This window comes from Capricornis sumatraensis, chromosome 1 (assembly GCF_032405125.1).
Source record: "Capricornis sumatraensis isolate serow.1 chromosome 1, serow.2, whole genome shotgun sequence".
NCBI lineage: Eukaryota > Metazoa > Chordata > Mammalia > Artiodactyla > Bovidae > Capricornis > Capricornis sumatraensis.
Window position 1 is genome coordinate 144,945,731 of NC_091069.1, and position 17,754 is coordinate 144,963,484.

At 38.5% G+C, this 17,754-nt stretch overlaps 1 protein-coding gene across 1 annotated transcript in view; it reads left to right on the forward strand.

The window, feature by feature from the left end:
- Positions 1-4,160: 4,160 nt before the first annotated feature.
- Positions 4,161-17,754, forward strand: part of ARL13B (ARF like GTPase 13B) — a 77,085-nt gene continuing 63,491 nt past the window's right edge. Inside the window, exon 1 of the mRNA XM_068976626.1 lies at positions 4,161-4,219. Within this exon, the coding sequence (XP_068832727.1) occupies positions 4,161-4,219 (59 nt within the window). The remainder of the gene's footprint in view (positions 4,220-17,754) is intronic.

The following is a 17,754-nucleotide window of genomic DNA, read 5'->3' on the forward strand; positions in this document are numbered from 1 at the left end:
CATTATATTGTCTTGAATACACTGGGCTTCCTACGGCCCTGTCTCTGTCTTACTAGAATTTGAAAATAAGTATATGTAACTGGTAGAGAAGGCAATGGCACCCCACTCCAGTACTCTTGCCTGGAAAATCCCATGGGCAGAGGAGCCTGGTAGGCTGCAGTCAATGAGGTCGCTAAGAGTCGGAAACGACTGAGCAACTTCACTTTCAATTTTCACTTTTCACTTTCATGCACTGGAGAAGGAAATGGCAACCCACTCCAGTGTTCTTGCCTGGAGAATCCCAGGGATGGGGGAGCCTGGTGGGCTGCCATCTATGGGGTCCCACAGAGTTGGACACGACTGAAGTGACTTAGCAGTAGCAGTAGAAATACGTAACTGGAGACTGAATGGACACATGTATCCCTACATATAATGCATTCATTTCTTTCTATAGAAATGTACCTGCCATTTACTTATTTCCAAAAAATATAACAGAAAAGCAGATATTACATATTTCTCTAAATAAAATACAATGTTTCAAAATAACAAGTAGCCTGTTGATAAAGGTGAAAGAGGAGTGAAACAGCTGGTTTAAAACTCAACACTCAAAAAACTAAGATCATGACACCTAGTCCCATCACTTCGTGGCAAATAGATGGGGAAACAATGGAAACATTAACAGACTTTATTTTTCGGGACTCCCAAATCACTGCAGACAGTGACTGTAGCCATGAAATTAAAAGATGCTTGCTATCTGGAAGAAAAGCTATGACAAACGTAGTTCAATTCAGCTCAGTCCTCAGTCATGTCTGACTCTGTGACCCTATGAACTGCAGCATGCCAGCACTTTCTGTCCATCACCAACTCCTGGAGTCCACCCAAACCCATGTCCATCAAGTCGGTGATGCCATCCAACCAACTCATCCTCTGTCGTCCTCTTCTCCTCCTGCCCTCAATCTTCCCCAGCATCAGGGTCTTTTCCAATGAGTCAGCTTTTCACATCAGGTGGCCTAAGTATTGGAGTTTCAGCTTCAACATCAGTCCTTCCAGTGAACACCCAGGACTGATCTCCTTTAGGAGGGACTGGTTGGATCTCCTTGCAGGCCAAGGGACTCTCAAGAGTCTTCTCCAACACCACAGTTCTAAAGCGTCAGTTCTTCGGCGCTCAGCTTTCTTTATAGTCCAACTCTCACATCCATACATGACCATTGGAAAAACCATAGCCTTGACTAGATGGACCTTTGTTGGCAAAGTGGTGTGTCTGCTTTGGAATATGCTATCTAGGTTGGTCATAACTCCTTCCAAGGAGTAAGCGTCTTTTAATTTCATGGCTGCAATCACCATCTGCAGTGATTTTGCAGCCGTCCAAAATAAAGTCAGCCACTATTTCCACTGTTTCCCCATCTATTTGCCATGAAGTAATGGACCAGATGCCATGACCTTAGTTTTCTGAATGTTGAGCTTTAAGCCAATTTTTTCACTCTCCTCCTTCAAGTTTTCAAGAGGCTCTTTAGTTCTTCTTCACTTTCTGCCATAAGGGTGGTACATATCTGAGGTTATCGATAATTTTCCCAGCAATCTTGATTCTAGCTTGCGCTTCTTCCAGCCCAGCGTTTCTCATGATGTACTCTGCATATAAGTTAAATAAGCAGGGTGACAGTACAGGCTTGATGTACTCCTTTTCCTATTTGCAACCAGTCTGTTGTTCCCTGTCCAGTTCTAACTGTTGCTTCCTGACCTGCATACAGATTTCTCAAGAGGCAGATCAGGTGGTCTGGTATTCCCATCTCTTAAAGAATTTTCCACAGTTTATTGTGATCCACACAGTCAAAGGCTTTGGCATAGTCAATAAAGCAGAAATACATGTTTTTCTGGAACTCTCTTGCTTTTTCGATGATCCAGCAGATATTGTCAATTTGATCTCTGGTTCCTCTGCCTTTTCTGAAACCAGCTTGAACATCTGGAAGTTCACAGTTCACATATTGCTGAAGCCTGGCTTGGAGAATTTTAAGCATTACTTTACTAGCGTGTGAGATGAGTGCAATTGTGCAGTAGTTTGAGCATTCTTTGGCATTACCTTTCTTTGGGATTGGAATGAAAACTGACCTTTTCCAGTCCTGTGGCCACTGCTGAGATTTCCAAATTTGCTGGCATATTGAATGCAGCAAAAACCTAGACAGCATATTTAAAAGCAGAGTCATCACTTTGCTGAGAAAGGTCTGTCTAGTCAAAGTTATGGTTTTTCCAGTAATGATGTACGGATATGAGATTTGGACCATAAAGAATTTTGAGACCCTAAGAACTGATGCTTTTGATCTGTTGTGCTATAGAAGACTCCTGAGAATCCCTTCAACTGCCAGGAGATTAAACCAATCAATCTTAAAGGGAATCGACCCTGAATATTCACTGGCATGACTGATGCTGAAGTTGAAGCTCCAAAACTTTGGCACCTGATGTGGACAGCTGACTTGTTGGAAAAGACCTTGATGCTGGGAGAGATTGAAGGCAGGAGGAGAAGGGGATGACAGAGGTTGAGATGTTTGGATGGCATCGCCAAATCAATGGACATGAGTTTGAACAAACTCTGGAAGATAGTGAAGGACATGGAAGTCAGGGGTCCTGTAGTCCAAGGGTAGAAAAGAGTCGGATATGACTAAGCAACTGGATAACAACGACATGATCTCCATCTTCCAGAAACTAAACAGCTAGCAATCTACGTCTCTAAGAATCCTGAAAGTACATACATCAAAATTTAATACTGGTTACCTTTAAGTGGGGACTTCCCTGGTGGCTCAGAAGGTAAAACGTCTGCCTACAATGCGGGAGACCCAGATTCAATCCGAAACCCAGGTTCAATCCCTGGGTAGGGAAGATCCTCTTGAGAAGGAAATAGCAGCCCACTCCAGTACTCTTGCCTGGAAAATCCCATGGACAGAAGAGCATGGTAGGCTACAGTCCATGGGGTCACAAAGAGTCGGACACGACTGAGCGACTTCACTTTCCTTTATGAGATCTTACTTTCTTCATCTTTTTCCTTTTCATACTTTCCAAAATACTTTTGTAAGCATAACCTCCACATAGTATATATGATACAATTCCATTTCACATTCTATGTAACAATATACAATTCCTAAGGGAAATCAACCCATATTCATTGGAAGGACTGATGCTAAAGCTGAAGTTTCAATACTTTTGCCACCTGATGCGAAGAGCCGACTCATTGGAAAAGAACAACTCAATGGCAATTGAGTTGAGCAAATGTAGATGAGTTTGAGCAAACTTCAGGAGATGGTGAAGGACAGGGAAGCCTGGCTTGCTGCAATCCACGGGGTGGCAAAGAGTCGGACACGACTGAACGACAACAAAAAACTAAAACGTCACTCTCATCTAAACTATTGGGTAGTTAGCGAACGAATTTTACCCTCATTCTTAACTTGATTGTCTCAGTGTATTGTTTCTGTAATTGTGCAGCCAGTGTCCGCTGGCATCACACAGGATCCACTCCTTGCTTTAGGAAACAAAATAAAACATGCACAAGACCTGAGATCTCCGGATCTCAGTTGGGACTGGAGACAGACAAGGAGCAGCACGATCACATAGTTTGGATAAGTGTACAGATCCCTCTTAGCCTAAGAACTGTCGGAAATCCCTCAACTCATCTCTGGACGCTTCCGTTGCCTAGCTACGAGAACCGCCTGCCCCCCTCCCCCTCCCCTTCTCTCTTCAAGCCATTCCCCCTTCTCCCTCCCAGCCCCAGTGGGGGCGGGGAGCCGGACCTCTTCAGCCACTGAGAGCGCCTCGCGACGGGCCATCCAACGGTGATTGGAGAAGTGTAAGGGCGGTGCTTGGGGCCGCCTTTCCGCGCCTGGGGGGAACGTCAGCACGTTGACGCGGGGGTTTTCTCTGGCAGCTGGAGAAGCCTGTCGGGGTTTGTGTAGCTGCGCCTTTGGTCCCCACTGCGTGGGCGAGGAGCGAGGTTTTCCGCTCGCCTGTAGGCGCGGTTGTTGGGCTTGGTTTTGAGAGTGACCGCCCTCACCCTCCTCCCGGCCTCTCCTCCAGGCCCATTCTCCTCTGGGCCTCCTCGGAGCGGCGGCGGCGTCCCCGAGGACTCGGCCCAGGAGGACTAGCGGCCCATCTCTGCTCCGGGCTCGGATGGGAGGCGGCGGGAGGAGCGGCCTGGGATGTTCAGTCTGATGGCCAATTGCTGCAACTGGTTCAAGCGGTGGCGGGAGCCCGTCAGGTAGGCTGGAGCCAGTTGGCCAGGTGCCTTCCTAGGGGAGGGGGCCAGCTGCGCCCCCAGGAAGGGGCGCCGCCTCTCCTCGGCCTCCAGCTCGAGTCTCTCACAGGCCGCTAGGGATGCTTTCGCCCTCAGTTTGATTTATCTCCTCAGGCAGCGATAGGAGGACGTAGCCTTTCTGTGTAGTTGCAGTTAAGTTCTAATCCGTAATACTTATTGTTGTTATAATTTAAATGGTCCTAATTTCTTAAAAAGTTGTGGGTTTTGTGTGTGTGTGTGTGTGTGTGGAATTGGAGTCTATCCGTTGTGTATTTTTCCTCTGAAACTTTTGTAATGGGATTTTTAAAAAAAATAGGGCATTATGAGATATTTTTCATAAAGTCCACAAACACCTTCCCACTACACACACCATTTTGTTTGAGGACTTGGACTTGAAATCTTTCTCCACTACTTAATAATTGTATGACTTTCCCACTTTTGGCTCCACCCTCCTCGTGTTAAAAGAGGGTGATAATATCTGTGCTCTAGGAGTGTTGAGTTAAATGAGAATAACTGATGGAAGGTGTTCTTAACTCTAGCGTAGCTTCAGGTTTTACATGAAATCTAGTTAAACCCGTTAGTTGAAAAAGTCCCCTTTTTTAACATTTCGTTTTAAATGCTAAATATATTAATATTTAGAGCCCGCTACTTGATATGCATTCATTTATTGAGAAAATACCACGTGCCAGGCACTGTGCTAGGAAGTCAGTGAAAATGATGTTTTTAAAATTGAGCTACTCAACCTATAAAGAAACCTTGAGTTTGTCTTTATAAATAATGTTTTTTAAATAATTCTACTTTAGAATTAAGCCAAGGGTAATTTATAGCAAAAGTTTTGGGTTTTTAAAAAACATTAATGTTAATGTTAAAACATTAACATTTCAAATACATATTTGCCATAAAGATGAACTATTTTTTAAAGAATGAAAAGGTATACGTATAAGGAAAAATAAATGTGTGTATTTGGAAATTTGTCTTAAATGAAACTTTTGAATTCTCCCATTATTAACTCTTAAACGAATGTGAATCTTATAAGTGATATGATCAACTTTCAAGAATCAAAGATGTGTTGGGTGTGTAGACTGATTTAATTTGTTTTCAACATATTCTGGTCTGATTGCAGTCTCTACTAAACCTGGAGGACGTGTCTGGTTTTTAAAAAATATACTTTATTTTTCTAAGAAAGCACAGTAGTAGCATGTGTCCTTTTAACTAAAAACATTCAAAAACCTTTCACTGCAAATAAGTTTTCAATTTAATTCATTATTCTTTGTGTATGCTTCTCTCAGTAGCTGTAATGTAATAATCTTTGGGATGATTAAAGAAAGTACAGAGTTCAGAGAACAGAGAATGTATTGATTTCTGAGTAGAAAACATAATTGGATTGGATTTGATTAATAAAGCAAATTGAAATTTAACCCTATAACTCAGTTTATTTTGTTTAATAAATAGTATTATTAAGATCTGTGCTGTCCAGTAGGGAAGTGATAGCTGCATATGACTGTTGAGCATTTGAAATGTGGCTAGTCAGAATTGAGATGCTGCTGTCTATGGGGTCACACAGAGTCAGACACGCTGGAGGCGACTTAGCAGCAGCAGCAGGGCTTCCCAGGTGGCTCAGTGGTAAAGAATCTGCCTGCTCAAGCAGGAGACACCAGTTCAATCCCTGGGTGGGGAAGATCCCTTGAGAAGGAAATTACCACCCGCTCCAGTACTCTTGCCTGGGAAATCCCATGGACATAGGAGCGTGGGGGCAGTAGTCAATGGGGTTGCGAAAGAGTTAGACACCATGGAGCACGCATGCATCCAAAGTGTATAATACAAAGGAGATTTTGAAGATTTATTATACAGGAAGGAAAAAGGTAAATATCACTCCTTTTTTTTTTTCAATGTGATTACATGACCTTTCACGTTCTATTTTCATTTTAAAAAATTCAGTTACTAGAAAATCTAGCCTTATATATATGGCTTGCACTATATTTTTTTATTGGACCTCATTAATCTAGATCATGGCCTAATATGAAGGACATGAATAAAATCTCTCAATGTTGGATAGAGCTGTCATATAACGTAAAAATAAATGAGTTATACCTGTGTTTTAAGTACCCTGTTTGTTGATGCCTGGTTCATAATAATGGCTGAGTAAATATTTGCAAAGTATTGTATGTAGTTTGATTACTCCTTTGCAAATCCGTAAGGAAACAATACTAGCAGGCAGTCCAGTTGCCAGAACAAACGGAAGATGAGCAAACTGATTGTAAAAATATATCCAATTTTGTGGCTTTATGATATATTGCTCTGTAGTTTTTACGTTTTAGGCTATACTGCTCCTTATTGAGATTCCCCTTTATGTTTATATTTTATGAAGATATGTTTGCAAATGTGAGGAGTGAATATGTGTAAGAGAGAAGATAATCATTAATACACTCTATTCTGAGGTTTCTTTGCTGACTTTGCATGCACCCTTTGTATTTACCTATTTGTCCTTACTTAGATACTCTCCCCAAAAGCATATTATTCTGGAGATTGGAACCAGGGATTAGATTGCATAGTCAGAATGTGTGGATAGGACCAAGGTAGGAGTCAGAGGTCAAGTGTTCAAGCACCAGTCTAGGACAGGAGTCAGACCAGAATGCCAGGGAATTCAGGAATACCATATGTACTATTGTTAACCACCAGAGAGAACCTAAACGTAGGCTCTGCTGCTCCATAAAGTTAACCTTGAATAGACTGAAAGCTAGACTCATTATTAAGTGACTTTCTCCTGTAGAATCAGTGTTGTTGTTGTTTTTTTTTTAAGTTTTTGAGTTCGTGATACAGTGATCAGAGCTAAGAGATTAACATTGGTACAGTGCTATTAACTAAATTATAGGTTTTATTCTGAGTTCACTTGTTTTAACACCTAATGCTTTTTTTTTTTTCCTGTCCAGGATCTAATCAAGGATTCCACATTGTTTTGTTGTGTTTCTGTTCTCTCTCAGTTTGTAATAGTTCCTGTTTTTTCTTGTCTTTCATTGCCTTGAAACTTTGAAGAGTACTTCTCAATTGTTTTGTAAGATATCCCTCACACTGACATTGTTTTCTTGTGATTTGATAAAAGTGTTGCTGCATAATTGGGTAAAGGAATACCATGGAGGTGAAATGTCCTTTTCAGTACATTATATCAAGGGGTACCTGATTTTGATATGTCTTATTACTGGTACTGTTAACCTTAATCACTGAGTTATGGTAGTGTCTACCAGATTTCTCAGTGTAGTGTTTTGAGTCATACAAGTTTTCATCTGAATCCTAGGAGTTTTGCCACTTTCCCCCTAGTCAAGTGTGCATAATTTTTGTCTTGCAACATTTTAAGAAGGAAAATTTATGCAAGTACTTGATGCTTTGCACATAGTAGTCACTCAGTAAATAATAACTCTGATCTTAGGAGATAAATGCTGATTAGTAGGTTACTTTCCTTAATTCTGGACGAGGAAATGGCAACCCACTCCAGTACTCTTGCCTGGGACATCCCATGGACAGAGGAGTCTGTGGGCTACAGTCCATGAGGTTGCAAGAGCTGGACATGACTTAGCGACTAAACTACCACTTACTCAATTCATTTTGCACTTTTCAGCATAAATACCCTTCTCTTCCTCTCTTTCTGTTAGTAGAAGGGTTCTTTTTCCAAAGCTAGTTCTAGGAATAAATAAATTCTGTTTATTCCATTTCTTCCCATTTCCTGGTGAAGCTCAGTCATTCAGCTTTCAGCCAGAGATCACAGAAAGAAATTCTTGGATGTAAGATTAAACTTAAATTTTTATCCCAAGATTTATTGTCCAGTTTGATCATCAAAAATACAAAATCTTTCTCTTTTGTCTTCAGAGCTTTGCTTCTGTTCTTTGCTTAGTATATAAACATACATAAGCCTCTCTTACCTAAAAAATAAACCAAATGAAATGTTTCCTAATGTTGCTATAAAAATTGTTAACTTAGTAACTTAAGCTTATTAGCCTGCAGTTCTGAGATCAAAGCTCTAAAATGGATCAGCAGGGTTGCTTGTTTACCTTCTGGAGGCTCTAGGGGAGAATATTTTTTTTTGCCTTTTCCAGCCGAAAAAGAGGCTGCCTACATTCTTGGCTTGTGACGCCCTTCCACCATCTTCAAAGCCAACATCATGACATCTTCTGTCTTCTGTGATCTCCTCTTCCTTTTTCTAAGTAAGGAGCCTTGTGATTACATCGGGCCTACCTAAATATTCCAAGATAGGCTCCTCATCTGAGATCCTTAGCTTAATCACATCTACAAAGTTTCTTTTACCAGGTAAGTTAGCACAGTCACAGGCTTGGGGAATTAGAATGTGGACATCTTTAGGAGCTTGTTGTTCTGTGTCTGCCATTCTAAACAATCTTTTGCCTGAAGCCACTATCCTTTCTCCTTCCCTTTACTCCAGACTTAACACCTGACCTCATATGACTGGTACTGTCTCAGTTTCCTCCCCTCTCATGCATTCTTGAACTTCGTGCATTACCCAGACCCTTCAGTTTTTCTTGCTACACTAGATGTTGTCTGGTTATTAAATCCAGTGGATACTTTTCAATCTTTTGACATCAAATAACACTTAAGATCACTCTCTTCTTGGGAATTCTCTGATTTATTTTTCTTAATTTTTTTTAACCTTTCTATTTAACCTATTTCCTTTTCTGTCTCTTTTTGCCAGTTAGTCTTTCTTCACCTGATTCCTGAGTTTCCTCTAGGTTCTGTCTTCGACTCTCTTTTCTTCTACGTATGCTCTTTTTATGATCAGTCTCACAAGATGGGACTTGAGCTACCATGTCACCGTTGACTCTCAAGTCCTTATTTCCCACCCAAAGACTTAACCACCACTTGAAGACTTACATATCCAGTTACCATAGAATCTTCAATAGCAGCACATCCAGAAGTGAACTTTACGTCTTCTTTCATGTTGAATTGCTTCTGCCTTCTTCTTACCCAGCTCAGAAGCCGAGAGTAATCCTGGGTACCTCTTTGTGCTTTGTATCTCAAATCATCAAGTCCTTTGGTTTCTTCTTACTGAATACCACTTGTGTGTTTTACACTCTTTCAGCTTTTCCATACCATCGCTCCATTTAAAATAAGGCTTCCATTATTTCTCTCCCAGATCTCTTTGACAGACTTTCCACTATTCCCCTCAGATTTATCCTCCCCACTGTCAATAGTCTTTTTAGTATGCAACTGATTTTAAACCTTGAGTCTTTCCTAATTGCCTTCAGGATCACATCCAAACTTATTACTTAGAGGATACTTGTGAGTTGACCTGAGCCTGGCTATATGAACTCATCACAAGCCATTCTTTTTCTTCCTGTCATTCCAGATTTGGAGTAATTAAATTTTTTAGTTCCTACATTCCTGCCTGAATGCCCTTCTTCTTTTTTATTTTTTTGGCTATTCCTCATTGTGCTTAAATCTCACTTGGGAGATTCTTTCCTTCAGGAAATTTTCTTTGCATTCCAGCTAGATTCTTTACCTTGCATTGTGTTTGCTAAGTAACCCCCTGTATTGATCTCTACTTATCCATGTATTGTAATGTTTATTCACCTTCCCTAGTCATCTAGGATGTCTCCTGGACAGGAGGTGTTGTTATTTAAAAACATCTAAAAGTAATATGTGTTTATTGTTTTTGAAAGTAATATATTTATTACTTTATTGTAGTTTATTGTAGAACCTTGAAGGCACAGTTAAGCAGAATGGGGCAAATTTAAGTTAACTCACAATCTCATCTGCCAGAGATTACCACTTTTTGCATTTTGGTGTAGAATTTCTTATATACATGTAAATATTTTTAAACAGTAGTGAGATAATGGAGTGCTGTTTCACAGCTTTTTATTTATTTATCTTGCCTTAATGCATAGTTAACATCATTTTGTATAATTGCATATTTTTTGTTCAACATCTTTTTGTTAATAATAGCAGAGTAATGTGTTGTATTAATTCACCAATGTGTGTTTAATCATTCCAGTTATTAAATATTTAGAATGTTTAAAATGTTGTACTATTTAAAAAATGCCTTGGTGAGCATCCTTTTATAAATGTTTTTGGATTGGGATTCTAGATCAAATGATAGAAAAAGTTTAAGGTGTATTATATATATTGCCAAATTACTCTTCAGACAGACTTCTTCTTTTTTTTTTTTAAACCAATTTCTATTCCTACCACCAGGGTGTAAGAGTGCTGTTTTCCTCAAAAAAAATAAGAGCTGTCACTTCTTCATTTTTCTAGGTTAAGGTGGATATGTTAGTTTCTATTTTCTTGATTACTTCCCCATGGATATTTGTACTTCTTTTGAGAATTTCTCACAGTTTCCCTTTGCTTTTTGACTGTTGGGAGAGTTTCATTTTCTTATTGCTATTTCTATGGGCGATTTTAAGTGTTTATTACTAGTAACCCTTTCTCTCTAATACACATCACGGATATTTTTCTTTTGTTATGTTTTTAATTTTTTGGTAGTTTTTGAAGTATAAAAATTAAACTTTTTAAATTCCAATGTATCATTCTTTCAGTGTAATATATAGAAAATTCATCATCCCTCCAAGATTATATTCACTTATACTTTTTTCTAGTACTTTATGTTTTAATTTAATTTTTAATGTTTGACTCTCTTGAAATTTATTTTGTGTATAGGGAGCAGCCTTTTTCCGGAACACAAGCCACTGTTGTTGTTACTCAGTTACCAGGTTGTGTCTGACTCTCTGTGACCCCAGTGAATGACAGCGCGCCATGTTTCCCTGTCCTTCACCTTCTCCTTGAGCTTGCTCAAACTCATGTGCATTGAGTTAGTGATGCCATCGGAACTTCTTATCCTGACTCCCCCTTCTTCTCTTGCCATCAGTCTTTCCCAGCAAGGTCTTTTCCAGTGAGTTGGCAGCCAAAGTATTAGAGCTTCAGCTTCAGCATCAGTCCTTCCAATGTATATTCAGGTTGATTTCCTTTAGGAATGACTGGTTTGATCTCCTTGTAGTCCATGGGACTCTGAAGAATCTTCTCCAATACCACAGTTCAAAATCATCTGTTCTTTGGCATTCACCCTCCTTTCTCTCACATCCGTACATGACTACTGGAAAAACTGAAGCTTTGACTAGACGGACCTTTGTTGGACTTTTGTTGGCAGAGACCTAATGTCTCTGCTTTTTAATACCCTGTCTAGGTTTGTCATAGCTTTTCTTCTAAGAAGCAAGCGTCTTTTAATTTCATGGCTGCAGTCACCATCCGCAGTGATTTTGGAGTCCAAGAAAATAAAATCTGTCACTGTTTGCACTTTTTCCCCATCTATTTGGCATGAAGTGGTGGGATTGGATGCCACCATTTTCGTTTTCTGATGTTGAGTTTGAAGCCAGCTTTTTCACTCTTCGCTCACCTTAATCAAGAGGCTCTTTAGTTCCTCTTGGCTTTTTGCCATTAAAGTGGTACCATTTCCATGTCTGAATTTATGATATTTCTCCTGGCAATCTTGATTCCAGCTTGTGATTCATCCAGCTGAGCATTTTGCATGATGTACTCTGCATAGAAGTTAAATAAGCAGAGTGACAATATACAGCCTTGATATACCCCTTTCCCAATACTGAAGCAGTCTGTTGTCCCATATCCAGTACTAACTGTTGCTGCTTGTCCTGCATACAGGTTTCTCAGGAGGCAGGTAAGGTGATCTGATATTCCCATCTCTTTAAGAATTTCCCACAGTTTGCTGTGAACCACACAGTCAAAGGCTTTAGCGTAGTCAATGAAGCAGAAGTAGATTTTTTTTTGAATTCCCTTTGCTTTTTCTGTGATTCAGCGAATGTTGGCAATTTGATCTCTGGTTCCTCTGCCTTTTCTAAATTCAGTTTGTATATCTGGAAATTCTTGATTCATGTACTGCTGAAGCCTACCTTGAAGGATTTTGAGCATAATCTTGCTAGCATGTGAAATGAGTGCAGTTGTACGGTAATTTGAACATTCTTTGGCATTGCCTTTCTTTGGGATTGGAATGAAAACTGACCTTTTCCAGTCCTGTGGCCACTTCCATGGTTCTCAGTAAACATCTGGACCCTGTCAACAGGTCCTCACTCTTACATATTGTCATCTACATATTCAGAACTCCAATTATTTATACCAAGTAGCATCTAGTTGCTGAAATATTACATATAATATGATAAAATATGCCACGTGCTCAGTTGCTCAGTCGGTTCTGTTTGCAGCTCCCTAGACTTTAGCCCACCAGGCACTCTGTCTGTGGAGTTTTCCAGGTGAGAATACTAGTTTGGGTTGCCATTTTGTATTCCAGGGGATTTTCCCAATCTAGGGATCAAACCTGCATTGGCAGGTGGATTCTTTACCACTGTGCTACCTAGGAAGCCCTGTGATAGAATATGTAAGAGTTTAAAGATGATTTCTAAGATTCCTAGCAAGGACTGCAAGCAGAATTTTGGAAAGGGTGTAATTTTATTTGGGTCTTGAAGAAATTTGTGATTCCTGTATTTTCCCTGAGCATGATTTCAGGAGTAGCCCACCTAGAGAGGCAGAAAATTAGCATCAGTTTAAAGGAAGCAATTTTGACAGCAAGAATTATGTAATATAATTTGAAATAGTAAAAAATCTTTTGCAATATTTAAACAAAAAGAAAAATGTAATCAGTACTCATGTGCTTGCCTCCCAAGGTTTTACTGATATTAACCTTTGGTCATCAGATGTAAGTTTTTTTTCCTGAAGAAATGGATAAATCTTTAAAGTTTCTGCACCCTATTTGTCTCTTACAACTTCCCACTAGCTGCAAGTAGTTTCTTACTCATCTGTGTTTTTCATTGTCACAAGTCAGCCTACCAAAGCTTTGCTTCAAATTTATTAGTAAATTGTTATTCATCATGGCCACATTAAAAGAGGAGACTCAAATGTCACACTAAGCAATGTGACTTGTTGCTTTCTGTGTATCAGCGTTGCATCTGGTAAAACATGCCGTGATGTGGTATGTTATCTCTGCTAGGGGAAGCAGTACCCTATAAACCATCTTTCTTGGTCTAAGTTAATATAACTGTAAATCCTAGACTATTTATGGAAATTGCTGATTCTTATTTCTTAAGTAAGCTGTACATGCAGATTAGCAAGGATTATCTGATGTGTCATGGCAGAACTGGAACTTCTTACATTTCTTTTTTATCCCCTTATAGCTTCTTGTTTATTCATAGTAGGAATCTCAGAATTTTAGGAGAGAAAAGGATCTAGAGATATTCTGATTCTACCTCTTTGTATTTTAGTTTTAGTTTTTATTTTTGATTTAAAAAAATAGTCTTTATTTTTAGATCAATTTTAGGTTTACAGAAAAACCAAGCAGAAAGTGCAGTGAGTTCCCTTACACCTTCCCTCCTCCTAGTTTCTGCTTTTACTAACATCTACAATAAGAATTTCATTTGATCAAGCTTCAAAGGTAGCATATGACCCCAAGTTTGGTCCCGTTTTTAGTACTTCATAAATTTAGATAGTGATTTTGGTGCAGTATTATCTTGACCTGTACAATCTGAATTAAAATACCAGAAAATAGTAATTATAAAATAATAGAAAAATAAAATCACAGCATAAATAAATGGTTTGGTAAGTTTTTTCATTTCATTAATTCTTTTTGTGGTAGGTTTTTTGTTTTCTCACATATACATCATAAGGCAGTATTTCCAAGTCCCTTTTCATATGTATTTGTTATTTGCTAATTGTTCCATGTAGTTTTAAATATTTTAAGTAATAAATACCAGTTCTGTTGTGTTAAATTTTGCTTTAGTTTTCTCAGTGTTCTATTTTAACTTGCATAACATTTTTGAAGTTAGAAATATCTTTTATATAATTACCTCATTTGAAGTATTGTCTTCCTTAGTTGACAGATGAGGAAGTTTAGAGTTGTACATGTTCAAAAAAATGTTCAAAAAATTGTAATAATACTATTCAGAAACGATTCAGAATTCACATGTTTTCTAAGTTCAAAATGCTAATATAATATGACTTATATTTCTGGCATATTAATTTGTTTATCTTTTATATAAAAAAGGACCCTGAGATATAATGTATATAAAACTCTTTGGCTCTCTTAATCCCTACTTTTTTTTTTTTAACTCGGAATTATTTTAGTTTTAAAAATATTTCTCACTGTTAACTATTATGTTGAAACCACAGCATGTAGATCTACTCAGAAAACTTCGATTTAATATAAGAAAATAGGTTATTTTAATTACATTCTGTAATATTGAGCTGTTACTTTGATTTGAAGATTTATATAAATTGAATCCATTACAGTACAGTCTCAACTTAAAGTTGTATGTTTTAATTTTACTTATGTTTACTTATCAAATAAAGTGAAAGTCGCTCAGTCCTGTCTGACTCTTTGTGACCCCATGGACTAGTCCATGGAATTCTCCAGACCAGAATACTGGAGTGGGTAGCCTTTCCCTTCTCCAGGTGATCTTCCCAACCCAGAAATTGAACCCACGTCTCTCGCATTGCAGGTGGATTCTTTACCAGCTGAGCCACAAGGGAAGCCCAAGAATACTGGAGTGGGCAACCTATCCCTTCTCCAGCGGATCTTCCCGACCCAGGAATCAAACTGGGGTCTCCTGTGTTGCAGGCGGATTCTTTACCAACTGAGCCCAGGGAAGAGAGGGATCAGAAGCCCAGGGATCAGAAAATACGTTTATATTGTTTCATTCAGTAAAAGTACAAGGTGTATGCTCAGCACATTTGATCTTGGAGTTGCACAGTTAAGACAAGTTCTAGTTGAGAAGACTGAATTAAAAGTTACATGAGAAAGTTAAGGTTTGTTTGCTGTGATAACATGCCTGGTCAAGAAGACCTAGGAAGTTCCCAGCCTTAAAGGCCTGCTGGAGAGTGACAGAAGAGGAGGCTGGAAGAGTTTGGATTTGATTCTGTTTAAGGATTTTAAACAGAAAAATGTCATTGTTAGCTTTTTCATTAACATCATAGTTAGGTTTTATTAACAGCATGCAGCTCATTACCTTAGTTAATCTACGTGATACTAGGTTTAATCTACCTTGTCTTAGCTCCAACAAGTAGGTTATGATTGTGATACACTGAAACGTGGGGAAAAAATATTTTGATCAAAATGAGCCAGACAACCTGGCTATCTGGTGTATATCTCTGTGTGTGTATGTATACATATGAATGTGGGTAAATTTTAGGGTAAACAAGATGGTTCCAGTTGCCCTTTAATAATAATTGTTTTTATGAATCATTGTATTTAAACTTCCCATAGAAACTGCTGTTAACTAACTAGCACTGTAACTTTGGGTAACTTTGATCTTCTCTACTTTCAGGGATGGTGTGAAAATAGATGATAGGGTAAAATAGCTTTGAACTATCAAGACACATTATGAAATAAATTCAAAGCATTGGTATTGTAGGGTTTGTGAAAAGCTGAGAGCATTTATTTCTGAGGTACTTAATTGATGGCAGTTACCAAAAAGATTCCTTTATTTTGCAGAACTCTGTAGTGTTTGATATTGTTCGTCTCTTAACCCTTCAGGAAACTTCCCATCCCAGCATCATTATTGGTCTCAATTCTTTCTGGCTGCAATTTTAAGAGTTCCTTCAAAGGTTCTTAGGGTTCTGTGTCCCCTGTCCCCTAGCTCTTTCTTCTGTGCTCTTCCATCTATTCCCGTAGTTTTAATTAGCATGTATAATAATCTCATTATCTTGGTCCATATCTTTCCTCCAGCTTCAGACTTCAGTGTGACACACGCACTTCTGTCAACATATGCAAAACTGAACCCATTAATCCTCCTCTGTTACTTAATCCCTTTCCATCTCTCTGGATTTAGTGACTCTCATTTTGTAGACTCCGTGTCTTGGATTTTATGCTGTAGTAATAGGTTGAGGTATAGGTTGAGCACTTACCGTGTGCCACAGGCATTGTGCACTTTACTTGCATGTCTTACGTAATTTCACCATATCCTATGGGATGGATATTTTTATTATCCCATTTTACCGATAAAATTCTGAGAAGTTAAATAATGTGTCCGGGTCATATAGCTTGGAAATGACAGTTCTGGGGCTTGAACAGAGGTTGCTCTAAAACAAGTTTATGACTATATATCAGAATACCCATTATCCCTATTGGGATACTTATTACTAGTACAAGCATACTGCACTTCTTAGAATAGAGTCCTTTCCTTATCAGCCTTTCTGGTTTGGTATATAATTCAAGACTCAGTGATCGCTGTAATAAGAGCAAAGTGATCACTTCGAGCTTCTGGGAAGTTCATGTTGTTAACTATTTAATGATACTTCTTAACTAGAAGTATGTCAAGTTCCCTTTAGATTCAATACATGGTTGTATTGAGTTGTGGTGTATATGCATGTTCTCCTTTTGTTTAAGGCTGCTTTCCAGAGGTGTGTTCTTAATTGCCTGGATTTAGCAACTCAGCACTCAGTTCTTACCTTCGCGGTGTGGTGTCTCAGGCAGTGTTCTTAGTCTAGAACCTCTTCATGCTTCCTCCTGTTCGCATCTTCCTGTTCCTTGGCAAACTTATGTATTTTAAGAACTTAGCTGAGGCATCATCATCTTGTGTAAGAAGTTTCCCAGACGTTCTCCTGTATCTCTAGAATGAAGTCTTCTGCTCTGTATTCCCTGAGCATCTTGTGTATATGGATAAGGATTTTAAACTTTCATAGTGTCACAGTGTACAAATATTTGTTAACATTTTAGTCACTGTCATTAGAAGAGAAGCACTTTGGGATAGAAACCATGTCTCAGGCATTTGCTCAGGCTTTTTTGTGTCTGTAGTACTCAAATGCCTAGTCTACTTTTATTAATTACAACTGTCTAGCTCAGTGACAAAATGTTGGCTTTTATTGCTGCTGTCAACTTTCAAGACGATATAAACCTAAGAACACTGTATATTATTTTTTCAGTTGAAGAGCTAATGTATTTGATCAGTAATCAGAAGACAGTCTTTTATTTCTCTGTTATATAGCATCACAGCCAAATTGTTCGCAATCAATGATAATTTCTCATATTTTAAAAAGCTATAATGACATGTACATTTTGGTATATGTTAGATTGAACATATTCAGTGTTTAAAAGTTCCATAGAATTGTGAGTGATAGTTGAATGTTAGCCTTTTAAACCCATTCTGTTCTGAAAATATAAGTTTAATGCATTGCTGTCAGGCATGGCAGTAATTCATGCTGTGATTTTCATTTGTCCTGCTAGTGTTATGTTTTTCATTAAGGCTTTAATTACCTCAGATATTTAGTTAAAGCCTTGTTTTCAAGTATATGGCATAATGATCTTAAATAATGACTATGTACTTGCAGGGATAGTCAACATAAAAATATAAATCCAGAAAGACTTATTTCGTGCAGTTTCAGCATGATTATAATTTTTCGAAGTGATTTTCACGTTTGAAGAACTTTTTTTGTTTGAATCTAATGTTCTGTTTTAAAAAGAAAGCATTTAAGATAGAATCTAACAACTTTCCTTGGTAACTGCT